This window comes from Chrysochloris asiatica, unplaced genomic scaffold, assembly GCF_000296735.1.
Source record: "Chrysochloris asiatica unplaced genomic scaffold, ChrAsi1.0 scaffold00287, whole genome shotgun sequence".
Taxonomy (NCBI): domain Eukaryota; kingdom Metazoa; phylum Chordata; class Mammalia; order Afrosoricida; family Chrysochloridae; genus Chrysochloris; species Chrysochloris asiatica.
The window spans coordinates 3,094,233-3,110,523 of NW_006408805.1; the positions used below are offsets into that span (position 1 = coordinate 3,094,233).

At 44.2% G+C, this 16,291-nt stretch overlaps 1 protein-coding gene across 1 annotated transcript in view; it reads right to left on the bottom strand.

The window, feature by feature from the left end:
• KIRREL3 (kin of IRRE like 3 (Drosophila)) overlaps positions 1 to 5,313 on the bottom strand; it is an 881,737-nt gene extending 876,424 nt beyond the window's left edge. The window contains exon 1 of the mRNA XM_006874577.1: positions 5,201 to 5,313. Within this exon, the coding sequence (XP_006874639.1) occupies positions 5,201 to 5,255 (55 nt within the window). The 5' untranslated portion in view covers positions 5,256 to 5,313. The remainder of the gene's footprint in view (positions 1 to 5,200) is intronic.
• Between the last annotated feature and the right edge of the window lie 10,978 nt (positions 5,314 to 16,291).

Genomic DNA, 16,291 nt, shown 5'->3' on the forward strand with positions numbered 1-16,291 from the left:
GGATCGCTGTCATGGTGAAAGTTTAAAGGTGGATTCCAGTGTGCTTAGGATCTTACTGACTTTCTCTGCTGCTAAAATAGAATACCCCTGTTCCCAGATCTCATGCCAGATAAGTTCAACGTCTCTCTATTTCTGTCTGACCCTAATTAAAGATGACTCCACTGACTTTTCACCTACACATCTTCAGATCTAAGTTAGCTCAATATCCCACAAAAACAAGAGCTGTGCCTATACAACGATGCCCATGCCTGCCTCCCTCCCACTTTACATCAAGACCCTAAAATGAACCCCCTTGTTCCTCCTCCTCATTCCTCCATCATAAGCAATTTTATTTTCCTCATCTATGTTTTGAAAACAATTTATCTTTTTATCTCCTTGGAAGAAAAGAGCTGTGCAAATCAAAGGTATCATTAGTATTGTTATTATTTTGCCATTGAAATCTTTTGAATTCACTCTGGATTATTCATGTGCTTTTTTGGGTCTGCAATATAATACTGCCTAAATCACCCCCACTGGGCTGAACAAAAAAGAGAAATTGCATCTTCAGGCCTAATCCCTTACTCCACCCAGTCTCCTGCTGGCCCTGGCTTCTGCCAACACAGGCACACGCCAGGCAGGGCTGCTCTTTGGTCCCATGCCTGGCTCACTGATGCCATGTTCTGAGCAAGATCCTGCTTTGCACACCCAAGAGGGGACCCCATGGAGTCCTCTAAGTACAGTGTGCAGGCGTGGACCCCACCCCTCACCCCGGGTGTTTCTTTTCCGTCCTCAATAAATCAGGCTGGCGACTGACGAGTCCCTGCTATGCAGACACTGCCACCCCCATGCACCAACAGACATGTCCCCGTTTCCATCACCCAAAAGATTTGCTAATAAGTGGTCCCACACCCTTGCCTTTGACCTTCCAGGACAAATGAAGTGATGCTTCTTCCTCTAGACAAGTTGGGGTGCTTGTAGGGGTAGAATCACATCTATTGCCTTATGTTTTGAAAGATAACTTCTCTGGGTAAGAAGAATGCATGTTTCCAAAGTTGTTGTTCCCTCCCAATTTCCTTTCCTAATGCTTTCTTATTCTGTACTGCCTACTATCCCCTCCACTCCTCTAGATGACTCTGATGTGCTTAGCCTATCCTCTAACGTCCCCCTGTCCCCAGGGCTCTGACAGAAGCCTGTTCCTTTCACCACTTTCTGCTATTCATTCCCATGGTTCCCTTCCTTCACCTGGTCAGTTGCCTCCACTAACACTCTATGTGTCCCTTCTATCTGTTTGAAGTTCTTCTATTCCCTTGTAGAGTCACATCACCATAAATCAGTGGGGGCCACTGACAACATTGACAATTCCCTCCTTTTTTTGAGTTTCCCGCCAGAAAGTCAGAAGAGTAAGTGGGTCACTTATATTCTGTCCCATCTGGCTAATAACACCCCAGATTAGCCCTCAAATCAGAAATTCCATTGACAAGTTTTCACTGTCACCCCACATGTTCAGAACAGCACGGCACACATGCAAACCCAACAAGAGATCAGACATCATTAGAATTATAACTTTCAGGACTACAGAATTACTAAGCAGAACAGACACTAGAGGAGTGACAGAGAAATGTGTCAGAGAGGGTTGAGGAGGGGGGGAGGTCCCTTTTTTGAAGAGCATTTGAAGTAGAACGCACCAAGTTTTTACCACTGCATATCCCCTAAAGTGTTCAGAACCGATATCTGATGGGAAGCAAGGACTCTTTAGTCCTGCTAAGACATTCTTCTCCCAAAGCTACTTAGGATGGGTATGTGCAAGTTGGACGGGATGCAGCTTAAAGATTAAGGCGGGCACACACAGTCTTGGGTAAACTGAAATGATAAAGGAAAAAAAAATATAGCAAGTTCTAAGTTTATGGATGACAAGAGAATCGATTCTTTCTCACCCAGGGGCAGAACATGCCTCTTCTCTGTGGGAGGCAAATTGTGCTGTGACATTATCCTTCTCTGTACAAAGTACCACGGTACTGATGGCTGAGGGAAGAGACATCCCCAGCAAGAGAGTAACCGACAAACATAGCACACACTGACAGCTCTCCATTGTTTTGTGAGAACCAGGTTCGGGATGCTGCAAGGGCAGAAATGAATGAATACCAGTTAGCCTTTCTACGGCCACCTTTAAGCAAGAAAAATATGTGATCTGAATCTACATTAAAAGCAAAACTTTCAAAAAATGGAGATACACTATATTAATAGACATTAACAAGTCAAGTCGCTATGAGTCGGAACTGACTCGACAGAACTTAACAGCAACAATTAGACTTTGGAGCACAGTAACTCTGTATATAAGCACCAGATTGTTAACCACACGGTTGGTGGCATGAGCCCACCAGTCACTCTGCAGGAGAAATATGATACTTTCTGCTCCCACAAAAATTTATAGCCTCGGAAACTCCATACAAAGGCACTCTGAGTTGGAATTGACATGACAGCACTTAACAACAACAACAATTATACCTTATTTTCTTTTCTCTAAAGGGTAGAGTGGAAAGTAGGGGTTAATAAATAATCAACAGATAGGAGATATAGGATGACTGAAAGGGACATCATGAGTTGACTTAAACTGTGTTCTTATGTAGTCTTTGAAGCACTATTTGGAGGACTCCCTTTCCATGGGCATTAAGAGACACAACCAGGAACAAGACACAAGAGAATTAGGTTCCCATAACTCTGACACACAGGTTCTGACTCTGAGACTTGTTGGACAGAAGATGGGTTTGCCACCTAAGTGCCAGGTAAGGACCTAAATAGGAGCCCAGACATTTGTTTTTCTCTGAGTTCAGGGACCCTTGAGTCCCCATACTCTTTCCATGGAAAAACATCCTAGAACAACAGGCAGGAGGCAGGGTTCAGACTCTGTCAGATGCCAAGTGGGAGAGAGGTCCCAATGGCTGCCACCAGAGCCAGGTGAGCTAGTCTTTGTGCCTTGGAAAATAAAAGACACTAGGCAGGGGTGGGGCACAGTATACATAGTTAGGTATAAGTCAAGAAGATGAAATAGAATGCTCTGGAGAATTTGTAAGACTTAAAACAACATCCACACTAAAATTAACGTCCACAAATCAAGTCAAAAGATAACACAGCAAAACCGAAAAACAGTGTCCCACTTGACAGTTAATTCTGTCATCAGACAGTGTGTTTTCCAAGTGTCTGTCAGTGACCAGTCATGGAGGTGATTCTGACTGGCCAGGTCCCCTTTGGTTTCATGAAGTTATTTTAGCCTATTATGGAGTCCCATTTGGTAGGCTGGGCAGTTCTGACCATGCTCAGAGTACTCAGGAATCACAGGGAACTATAAACTGCATGATGTTGTGGTTCCTTCCTAGTGCCCCCAGGACTAAAAGCAGATGAAAAACAGTATTTAACCTCTATAGGTATATATTTAAAGATTCATATGAGGTAGTCAAGGAATTGTTCTGTGATGAGAAATGAATAAGTAAAATAGAAGGGTACACAGTAATGATTCAGGGAGGCACTTAGACACCTACAGGCTTCTTATGTCAATCAAGAGAAGAAACATGGATTGAGCTTCTAAAGACACAAAAGACTAATTAAAAAGTGAACTGGGCCCATGTAAATTGGGAAGCTGGCTAGAATATAATGTCCTCCTACTTTCGGGGCTTTTACATGCAACTTAAGTGAACTGGTAAGAGGCGAAGAAGAATGGGAGTGAGTGTGTTTGTGTGTGCCCATAGCCAGTATGCACCTGTCCAAAAAAGAGGGCAATCTCACAAAATGGTAATATAACTGAACTTGTCTCTATACCAGAATTCTGAGATAATTCTTATTCATTCAGCCTGAAAACTCTGGGGAAGGCAATTTATCTTCCTGCTGCTGTACAATGTCCTGGTGAGATGCACACGGCCACATGAATGCATGAGAGTGTGTGTGCTCCCGCACGAACTATAATGATAACACTGGCACGGGCATGCACATACTCACATGGGGGAAGGGGCCCTAAGCTTTCATCAGGAAATCAGAATGGTCTTAAGCAAAGTTTGAACTGCACAGATAAGATGAAAAGGGATCTGCAGTGACCACGAGTACCAGTCAAAGAGCCAGGGAAGGAGCCACCTGTTTTTTGCTTACATTTGGCTTCTTCCCTGACAAGGGAAGAAAAAGAAGCATGCTGTTCGCTTGCAGTACCAGCCACCCATGGAGGGGCTCTGCTTCTCTAAACCTTTCACCCTTCATTTAATCAACAGATGGACATGCTTTACTGTGGATTTTTGTTTATTCTGAAAGAGTTCTGTTCCTCTAAGAGTTATGCTGGCTGGCACAAATGCTGCCTCAGATGGCAGGGACAGCTCAGGCATTCCAAAAGAGTGGGCAAGAATCTATGGATTCCTTCATCTAGGTTCCATAGGTGACTCTGATGTCCTTGGATAAATTGGCACTTACAATCTCTTCCCAACTCTCCTCTCCTCCACCATTCCTGGGGACCAGGTTCTCAGTGGTCAGGAGTTAAGTGTGGCAAAGTTCTTTTTTGAAATTCCACCAGCCTCTCAGCTCCTGCTAGTCTGCAGAAAGGAAACAATCAACACCCATGGAGAAATTTCAGTGTGGACCCTGTAATCCTCTGCTGGACAGAACTCAGAATCCAGCCCTTTCCAGAAAACTCCATCCAATTCAATGAACTCTTAACAACCTTTTCTCAAGTGCAGATGACCCCACAGTACACACCGTAATTGCAACCCCTTCTGCTTCTGTGCACACATTCGCTTTTGAATACACTCGTTTAAGTTACACCTTATTCCAGCTAAAACATCCTCCTAAACAAAGCTCCTCTTCCCAGCGTCCCCCTCACCACAACCTGGATCTTAAGGAGAGGAGGTGCCCAGAAGTTCAGAGTGGCAGATCCACAAAAATACTATCTAATTAACATACGGACAGCATAAAGACTGATTTGCATTGCAGAGTGGCCAGGATGGTACTGACAATTGAGAGCAGAAAGTCAGTCTCCCCAAGTCCCTAGCTTCCCAAGGAAAAGAAACAGTATCATGTTGTTGGTTTTTCAAAGGAAAAGGAGCAATGCCCAGTACATTTTGCCGGGCAGTGAGAGCAGTATCCATCAGTCCGAGTTTCCAAGCCTGCCCACATTCCCACGCTCAGCCTCCCGCGCCCTGACAGCCACCCGACTTTTTCTGCAACTCCAGCGGCGCCTGGGTCCTACCTTGGCTGAAAATGAAGAAGCAGATGAACAGCAGATCGAGCTGGAAAGGTTTCATTCCTCAGCGAAGCGTGGGGAAGCCGCCGGGGTAACTTGGGTTTGCAGTTAGTTTCCCTGCGTCCCTGGATCGCTCTTCTCCTTCGTGGCCGCCTGTTCGTTTTGGTGGGCGCCGATCATCTGTTTGTCCGTGGGTCTCTCTGGGGTGGCCTAGGTCTCTTTGTGCCTGTGGATATCAACAGCCGGTTGAGAAAGGTCCTCTTTTTTCAGCCGCCTCGGGAAACCGAGATCTTCAGTATTGTCCCCACTCTGAGCAGCTCCATTCTCAGTCTCTTGGCATCCCAGCCACACAGCTTCCTCCGGCGGGGCTCCTCCCACATCAAGCAGGCGGGCTAGCGGCAGGCAGGGAGCAAGCGACTGAGTGACAGAAGGGCTCCTTTCACTGGAGCTGGGGGGTGGGGTGGGGGTGGGGGGCGTTGAGAGAGGTTAGACAGAGCATAATTAAAGAGGAAACACTTGGAGGGGGGAAAAAACAACAACAAACAGAAACAAAAAACAAAAAGATACCTATGGGACATTGAGGATGGGGTAAATGTTCTTTCTTTTTTCTTCTAAACAGGAGGAAATTCGGCTTTTGTCACCATTATTGACCAGAAAGCATGTTTAGCAGGGAGTGGGACCATGACTTCTGGTCCCTGTGTTGTCATGTTATTTAACAGTAGTGGAGTGAATGATGACTATATGTATTCATATGCATTAAAATACTCATCATTTCCTTCTGTACAGGGGACTGGGAACTGGAAAGGAAGATATAGGGAGGGGTGTACACCTTTCACTTGGAAGGGCTTGAACGTGTACAGCAAGAGACTAGGAGTTGGAGGAAACATAAGCATGCTTTGCATTTTAGAGTTTCCTAGGGAGGGAGAAAATAAAACCTGAACGTTGAGACATCAGTTGGCTTTGCACTATTAGAAAACAGAAAGCAGCAACTAGAGAAAAAAATAAGTAGATTTGTAACACAAGCCCATTTGTTATTATTATTTTAGTTAGTGAATTTCCTAACAAGGACAGGGAACGGTCTGCCTCTCCATTTGGAGGCTCTCCTTTAATGAGCACTCCATCACTGTAAGCATGTCTTTCCTCCAAGAGGTACTGTGAATACAGTGAAGGAGAGGCCAAGGTCATAGGCAACTGCCTCCTAAGGAACTTCAGGTCTTTTACCTGTCAGGAGATCCACACTCGAATCAACCCTCTATTTCCTCTAGGATATCAGTGTGAATTTATCCATCTCTAAGGAGCTCTGGGAGCGTAGTGGTTACAAGTGGGATGCTAATCTCATTGTCAGCAGTTCGAAACTACCAGCTGTTCCGCGGGAGAAAGATGAGGCTTTCTGCTCCTGTAAAGATTTATAGCCTCGGAAACCCTGTACAGGGTTGCTATGAGTTGGAACCGACTCCACAGCACATAATAATAACAACAAGGAGCTCTGAATAACATAGTGGTTACGAATAGGGCTGCAAACCGCAAGGTCAGCTTTTCGAAACTACCAGCTGCTCTGCGGGAGAAAGCTGAGGCTTTCTACTCCCATAATAAAGATTGACAGCCTCGGAAATCCTGTTCAGGGTCGCTATGGGTCTGAACTGACTCGACAGCACTTAACAACAACAAGGAACTGCAAGGTTGGTGGTTCAAGCTCACCAGCTGCTCCTTGGAAACCCTATACAGGGTAGCTATGGGTTGGAATTGACTCGATGTCACTTAACAACAACAACCAGGAACTCTAGTAGCATAGTGGTTACTAATCAGGCTGCTAACCTCAAGGTCGGCAGTTCGAAACTACCAGTTGTTCCGCAGGAGAAAGATGAGGCTTTCTGCTCCCGTAAAGATTTACAGCCTCAGAAACCTCGTGCAGGGTCACTATGAGTCGGAACCAACTCCATGGCATTTAACAACTTACTTGATAGGTATTTGTTGTTGCTGTTGTGATAGGAATTTGTTGTTGTTGTTGTGAAGTGCCGTCAAGTCGGTTCTGACCCATAGCGACCCTGTATAGGGTTTCCAAGGAGCATCTGGTGAGCTTGAACCGCCGACCTTGAAGTTCAAACGGCTTTGCAGTCTGGTGCATTAACCCATAGCGCCACACCAGGACACCTGGTAGGTATTTAGGCATATCTTTATGCTATAAGAAGAACATTGTTGAAATAAAATAGTAGGCACAGAGCATGCTTTTCCAGAGCTCAGAATCTAGTGTGGAAGAAGAGTGTACTAAGGACAGTTAAAACACAGCATATAAACATATGCAGCATTATAAAGACTGTGCTAAGGAGAGGGTGAAAAGTAACCAGTAGAAGATGAACAATGTTCTCTAGGTCTGTGCCAGGCAACCACAACATCAATCATCACTCTCTTCCTTGGGGAGGGCTTTGGGGGAAACTTTCAGTCTTTCCTTTTTTAGTGCAGCACATTTGAGCCATTTTACAGATTACAAGGCACATTCCAAGCTCCAAGTTTCCAGAGGATATTAGATTTTTTTAAAAAGTTGTCCATTGATATTTATGAACAAAAAAAGTTGGTATTTATGAACATGTAAAAGTGTGCACAAAAAGTAGGAGCTGACATCTGGCAGGTTCAAAGATCTACAGGTGAGTAGATGTCTGCTTTTATGACTTTGCTATTCTTAGCTTAGTAGTTTATTCAACTGTATCTCTTAGAGGCTATTAAATTTACTAAAGGAAAATTTGTAAGCAAACCTTGCTGGAAAAAGATGCAAGCAACAGAAACCAAGAGGCCCCCCTCTCTGCTAAGTTAACAATCAAGGTTCAGAGCAAAATGTCAACACAGCTTAGTCCACTGACTTGCTACTAGAACTGAAATTGCAATGAATCAGAAGAGGCAATCAGAAACACATACAAAAGATAAATAAGAATGCTAGAAATGCCAAATGAAACATTAAGACTGAGAATATAGTATGCAGGGAGTCCTGGTGTGGTGCTGCGGGTGAATGCACTGGACTGCAAGGTTGGCAGTTCAAGCTCACCAGCCGCTCCTAGGAAACGCTATACAAGGTCGCTCGCTGTGAGTCAGAACCGACTCGCTGGCACTTGACAACAACAGTATAATATGCATAGTGTTATAAGTTAAGAGGTGGCTTTCCACTAAATCTTTGGGAGCAGGGAGAATTATTTAAGGTCTGAGTAGCAATATGAAGACCAAGCTTGGCAGTAAATAAGAATAATATTAGAATGTTGATCATACAAGTAACATTTGATTTAACTAAAGAATTTCCATTAGATTATTATTGAATTTTGATTGCTAATTTTGAAGTGCCTGGGGCCCTGTGTTGATTTAGCCCCTGAGGGGAAACGTTACAAAACCGGGGTCATGAGGTGAACTGCAAACTAAGAACCAGGCACACATTCGGGCGTGTGTACACTCGCACTCACATACTGCCTGTTGGGCAGGAGAAGGGGCAGGAGTCTGAAGTTGACTCTCCCACAGGTCCTTGAAACCGGTCCCATGGCTCCCAAACTGAGCCTCTTCCCTCATCTTTCTTGGTCTCCCCTCTTCTCGCTCTGGCAGCCTCAGGTCTCAAGCAGAAAGGAAAACAACTTGGATTAAGTGATAAACTGCCTGCCTCTAAAAGGACTAGGAGGCGTTTCAACCCTGAGTGCCGGAAAACCCAAGGCAATCTTCAGCAACCACCACGTGAGCAGAGGAGCGATACCTGCAGGACCCACAGGCGGCTGCCTCTGGCGCCAGCCCCGACGGCGGCCTGGCCACCTCAGCCCGGATGGGTCCGTGACCTCACCTCCTCCGCGGCTCGGTTAACCTCCAGGTGCTGCCAGGAGCCGCGGGCAGTCGGCCACACGGAGGGCGGAGGCGAGGCAGCTCAGGGCTCCACCTGATGGAGGGCGGCGGCGAGCCTTCAGACCTGGGAGCGCGCGCAACGAGAAGACGCGGGAACAAGCCCGCCGCCCCTGCCTGCAGGGTTGGAGTCTGAGCATGGCGCTCGGGGACTGGGTGTCTGGGTATAGTTAGGGGGTGGTGGTGGCACGCGGTGTAGTCAGTTCCGATTCATAGCGGCCCTGCATAGGGTTTCCGAGGCTGTAAATCTTTACGGGAGCAGAAAAACCTCATCTTTTTCTCACGGAACTGTTGGTAGTTTCGAACTACTGACCTTGAGATTAACAGCCCAACTGTAACCACTAAACTACCAGAGCTTTTTATAGTTAGGTGAAGGGGGCAATGAGGGGAAATCCTAGAAAACAAACAAACACCAAAACATCACGCAAAGCAGCAACTTGGAGAATAGCCCGAATTCTTGTTTTCTGTACAGCCAAACCCGGTTCAGGGGTTCCGGTGCGCCCACCGTTTAAGCCGAGGTGCCTTGCCAGTAGGTGGCATCCTCTCCAGCATTTCTTCCCCTGGCGGATATCCTGGAGGCTGAGTTCATCATCAGTCCCAAGCCTCCTCATGGTATGAGTCCCAAGGGCTGTGTCTTTTGCGCCCTCCTCCCCCTCACCTCATCCCGACTGGCAGGCTGCGCGGGCTCCTTTAGAGCTAGGTGAGGTCAGCGTCAGTAGGAAATGGAACTGGCTCCACAATCTGCGGATTGATGTCCAAAACGTTACCACAGGGCAAGTCTGCTTTAGATGGCTTCCAAACTCAGCTCTCCGGGCCTTGAGCGCGCTCGTGAGTTTTCTGAGATCTAGCAAGAAGAGATTATGGTGCCAGGGTTTGGCTTCCTGTGATATGAATTTAGACCGACAGAAGGCAGGCAGTTTAGACCAACAATTTTAAGTCCGTTTGTGACTTTCCTTGTGGCTGTTAGTCTAATGTCTGTAACATGAATCATTCTCTAGTTGGTATTGTTAAGTGCCATTGAGTCGGTTCCGACCCATAGTGACCATACGTACAGCAAAACAAACATCACCGGGTCCTGTGCCATCCTCACAATTGCTGCTAGCTTGAGCCCATTGTAGTCACTAGGCCACTATGACAGTCCGTCTCGTTGGGGGTCTCCCTCTTTTTTCGCTGACTCTCCACTTTACCAAAAATGATGTCCTTGCCCAGGAATTGTCCAAAGTATGAGAGAGAAGTCTCACCCTCTTGGTTTCTAAGGATCATTCTGTTTGTACTTCTTCCAACACAGATTTGTTTGTTCTTCTGGCAGTCCATGTTGTTGTTGTTGTTAAGTGTCCTCCAGCCAGTTCCAACTCATAGAGATCCTGTATAGGGTTTCTGAGGAGTGACTGGTGGATGAGTTTGAATCGCAGTCCTTCTGGTTCAAACCAACCTTTTGGTCCAATGCTTATCTTACAGCACCACACCAGGACTCCATAGTACTTTTATTATTCTTCTCCAACACCGTAATTCAAAAGCATCAATTCTTCTAATAAGGTGTTCCTTCCTTATTCATTGTACAACTCTCACATGCATCTGAGGCCATGTCCTGCACCAGGTACACTTTAGTCCTCAAACTGACATCTTAGCTCTTGAACACTTTAAGAGGTCTTATGCAGCAGATTTACCTAAAGCAGTACATCAATTGATTTCTTGACTACTGCTTCTATGAGTGTTGATAGTTGATCTTCATCAGTAAGTATTTTAAGTCCTCTTTGCTTTCAACAAGCAAGGTGGTATCATCTTCAAATCCCAGATTGTTAATGAGTCTTCCTGATGCCACATTCTTATTCATATAATCTAGCTTCTCTGATTATTTGCTCAGCATTCACACTGAATAAGTATGGTGAAAGAACCCTGGCACACACCTTTCCTAATTTTAAACCATTCAGTGTCCCCTGATGTTTAAATGACTGCCTCTTGGTCTATGTGCAGGTTCCTCATAAACACAATTAAGTGTTCCTGAATGTTCACTTTCTAGAATGTTGTCCATAGCTTGTTATGATCCACAGTTAAATGCCTTTGCATAGTCAATAAAGCACAGGTAGACATCTTCCTGGTATTCTCTGCTTTCAATCAAGAGCTATCTAACGTCAGCAATGATATCCTTCATTTCACATCCTCATCTCACTCTGGTTTGAACCTCTGGCCATTCTTTGTCAATATACTGTTGCAGCCATTTTTGAATTACCTTTAGCAAAATTTTATTGAATGTGACATTTAGTATATTGTTCAATGATTTCTGCATTCTGTTGGGTCACCTCTCTTTGGAATGGGCATAAATATGGATCTCTTCCATGAGCTGGCTAGGAAGCTGTCTTAGTTTGAGCAAAAGTCTGTTTGGGTTACTTAAAAACATGTGGAATGAATACATGAATCTCTGCTCTTGGAAAGTTTGCTCTCTAGTTGAGAAGTATTCCAGTTGTGGTAGAATCTACTCCCAAGTCATGGTGGCCCTATGTCTTGTGCAATATAACTGCTGCACAAACTTTTCTTCACTATAATTTTTATGAAAGCGGCTTGTTGGTGGAAATGATTAAGGGCTACATCACTAGCTAAAGTTTTGGAAGTTCAGGTCCACCCTGAGGTGCCTCAGATCACCAGGTTTTTCTTCTGAGGGGCCTCGGATGGATTCCAAACAGCTGCTAACCTTTGCTTAACAGCCCAGTCTTTAGCCATTTGTGCCACCCAGTGACTCTGGGGAGATATGTATACAATTCATACATGATAAAATATAAAACTTTTCATTGACTTTTTGATAAGACAAAAATTGCCGTGGAATTTGCTGTATCAGGTACCTATGTATGCAATATGGTTTCTTCTATCCTCACACTTGCCTGAGGTCCTAGAGAAAGCTGTAGGGTTGTGATAAGAGCATAGGGCCCCAAGTCTCTAGTCTAGTGTTTATATGTTCCTGCTCTGGGAATTCCAAAACACTTAATTGTATTCAAGCAGAATCTGTGCATAGATCAAGAGGCAGAACAAGGAGATATTGTGTATAGAACAAGGAGATACTGAGTGGTTTAAATTCATGGCTTACAAATATCCTTTGACCATACTTATTCAATCTGTAGGCTGAGCAAATAATCCAAGAAGCTGAACTATATGAAGAAGAGTGCAGTATCAGGATTGGAGGAAGACTCATTAACAATCTGAAATATGCAGATGACACAACCTTGCTTGCTGAAAGCAGAAGACTAGAAGCACTTACTAAGTATGACACTGTAGGATAAGCACTTGACTGCAAGCCTAGTTTGAATTGCAAGGTCTTTGGCTCAAACTCACTGACCAATCCTTGGAAACCCTACACAGGGTCACTATGAGTTGGAACCAACTCCACGGCAGTTAATACCACCACCAACAATGAAGATCAAAGACTGCATCCTTCAGTATGATTACACCACAATATAAAGGGAAAAAAATCCTCACAACTGAACGATCATGATAAATGGAGAAAAGATCGAAGTTGTTAAGGATTTCATTTTACTTGAAGACATAATCTGTTTCAAAAATCCTCTTTAAAGTGTTAAGAAGTAAAGATATCACTTTGAAGACTATGGTGTACCTGACCCCAGTATTTTCTTTTTTCTTTTTTTTTGACCCCAGTATATTCAACTGCCTCATATGCACACAAAAGCTGGACAATGAATAAGGAAGACCAAAGAAGAATTGATGCCTTTGAATTATGGTGTTGGGACAGAATATCGACTATAACATGGACTGCCAGAAAAGCAAACATTCCTGTCTTGTGGAGAAGTACAGTCAGCATGTTTCTTAGAAGGAAGGATGATAAAACTGTCCCACATACTTTGGACATGTTATCAGGAGGGGCACAGTCCCTTGGGAAGGGCATCATGCTTGGTAAAAAAAAAAAAAGGGAGGAAGACCCTAGACAGGATGGATTGACACCGTGGGATCAAATACAGCAATGATTGTGAGACTAGTGCAGGTTTCTTCAGTAAATTGTTCTGTTGTACACTGTGAGTTGGAACCAACTCAATGGCACCTAATAACAACATCTTTTGCTATTTTGCACTGCTCACAAGTGACTCAGTTTACTCTCACTGTCTTCCTATATTCATGAGGTACCATTACCACAGTAAGAACACGGAGATGTTGTCTTAGGAGACAATGGGTCATCTTGAGCAGGATTTCATGTCTAATGCCTCTGCATGATATCAGACACATTGTAAACCATGTTTCCCTTTGTTCATCATCCATCCTGCAGTATTGGTTAAAACCTTCTTGTCCAGGAACTTGAACATATTTTGAACAGTCCCTACCGGGGAGTTCAGGATAATCTGACTCCTCCATTCTGGACAAGTTAATAAGGGCTTGGAGGTGCATATACGCCTGGAAATTAAATTGGCCTTCAGAGGTCCTCCTTGGTGACAACCTGTCTGATAGTCACAGTCTTCAAATCTATTTTTCATTTATCTGAGCCAAATTTCTTGTTCATATCTGTGTAGGTGTATTACAAGACCTTAACCCCTGCTCACTGTGGTGTGTCTCTCTGTTGTAGTATGAAAGGACGCAAAGAATCAGGCATTCAGCTTTGAAAACATCCCTTAGAGAGTAGGGCTCTTTGGCCTCCTCAATTCAGCCAGGACCTGGTCTGAGTGAGTGGTTCGTGCTGAGCCCTTTGACTGGCAAGGTCACTGCTTACCTTTGTAACCACTTCATGAACCTGGGCAAATACTTCATCTATAAAATGACTACTTTGATCTCTAAGATCCCTCCCAACCCTAAAATTCTATTGTCTGTTCTTCAGAGGCCACAACCTCTCAGTAAGAAGCAATTTAGAAGAGCAATCAGTGTTGCTGTTAGTTGCTGCTTTGTCTGCTTTGCCTCAAAAGAAACTTATGTACAACAGAAGGAAATGGTGCCCATCCTGTGCTATCTTCATGACCACTGGTGGGTTGGAGTTCATTGTTACAGCTATTGTGTCAGTCTGTCTCATCATCTTATGGAAGGTTTCCTTTATTGTTGCTGACTTCCTAGTTTACCAAACATGATATTCTTTTCTAGAAAGTTGTTTTTCCTGATAGCATGTCTAAAGTAAGTGAGCCAAAGTCTACCAGCCTATCTTCTAAGGAGCCTTCTGGTTGTATTTCTTCAAAGATCAATTTGTTCATTTTACTGGTAGCCAGCCACCCTCCCTTCCTTCCCCCCCACCCCCCCGACCCCCGAAAATATCGATCACTATCAAGCTTGTTCTGATTCATGGTGATCTCTTGTGTTACGGAGCAGAGCTAAGCTCCATAGTGTTTTCTTTATGGAAGCACCTTGCCAGGCCCTTCTTCTGTGTCACCACTGGGGGATTTGGACCACTACCCTTTTGATTAGCAGCTAAGTATAAACCGTTTGTGCAAACCAGGGATCTCACTGTTTTGCTAATCCATGGTATATTTGATCTTCTTTGCCAACACTACAGTTCAAATGCATCAATTCTTCTGTCTTCATTTTTCATTAGCCACCTTTCACATGCATATGAGGCAATTGAAAAGACCCATGCCATGCATGGTCTATTAGTATTAGGGCAGAATATTTCAGACAACTAGTCCCCACCCCTAAGAAAATCAAAGATGGTCATGAATCTACCCAGATCCCTCTCCCCTCAACTGTGCCCATTTTGCCCAACCTGTTTTATAGCCACTCTATTCTGATTGTTATCACTCTGTCCCCAATTTACTAACTTGTGTGTTTCCTCACTTCTTCTTACTCTCCCCAGAACCATATTCCACATCAGCTTTTCTTCAACTGAAGTTCTCTAATTAGTTGCATTGGTGATACAAATATTTTATTAAAGCGAGAGAATGATCATGTCGTGGTAATCAGAAAAAACTTCCATGGCACCTTGCAAATTTTTAGTTACAATAGAAGTCCCATTTTACTGTAAAAGTTGTTTGTGTGACTTCCCTGATACCATGTCAGCTCCAGGAAGGTAGTTCGGTGTAGTGAATTATCCAATGTCTCTTCTAGCCCTAGTGTGTAACTCCCACCAGACAACATTTCTGCCCTGCTGGGTCTGGAGAAGAGAAGATACTGACAGGGTGATATGATTCCGCTATAGATGTTAGCAGAATTAATTGCAATTGTAAAAACTTGAAACTCTAGCATGTGTATAAACAGGAGCCGTCTCAGAAACGGGAGGGGGATGTTTCTGTCATCAAAGAAGAAGAGCAAGGAGTGTGTCCTTTGAACCCCAAGACCCCTGCAACTTCAACACTAGGGACAGAAAGCGGTAACACCAGAGGAGCGGCAGAACCAGGAATCAGAGCATGAGACAGAGCCAGGGGGCTTCCCAGCTCACAGAGCAAGTAAAGCTGAATGACGTTGGGCAGGAAGCTTGCTTGTAGAGTGGAATGCCTCCAGGCACATGAGTGAAGGACCTAGGTTTGCTGACCTATGGAACTAGTTAGAGCCAGGTGTTTTCAGGCTGAGGCTTATGGTAGAGTGGTGTGTCCCATGGACATTTTATCAGCAACTGACTGGAACAATTGTGACCTGAGCATTTTCGGATCCTCTATTGTAACCTGTTAACTTCCCTAATAAACCTCACCACTGTGAATTTGGTGTCTGAGTTCTGTATGGCCATTACAGTGGATTATCACACCCAGCTGAGTAGAGAGGACTGTGGGTAGACTGACTTGTTGTCAATAATTTTTTAAGTAGGAACAGTGTCTCTCTAGTTCACAGCTGTGTTCCTGACACTTACCTTGGATGCTAGTACATAGTAGGCACTCTACATATTTGTTGAATGATGGCAAAGTTTTACCTAGTGCCCTACATTCTGTTTCCTGTTTTCTGAATCCAATTTAACTTATTCTTCACTCTGTTATTAAACCATTGTCAAACACCTGGCATGTGCCTGCCACTATTCTGACTGTATTTTATGGGGATGGGTTATGAATCAAGTCTATATATAGTTTACAAAATGTGGAACACACTCTAAGATGCATAGCACTATAGAAATGAAAGGAATTTTTATTTCTTCAGCATCATTCTGCACAAGGATACAATTCTCTGGCAGTGCTATAAGAACAGTAGACGTTATTTAGTCGACACACTCTGCAGAGCACTAGGGGTTCAGTTCACATGGGAGTGGCATTATCTCTTTCAGCGAAAGTCTGGAGAGTGTATAATTTACATGAAGAAGAGATAAGCATCCTCTCAACGCAGACCCCCTTCCAA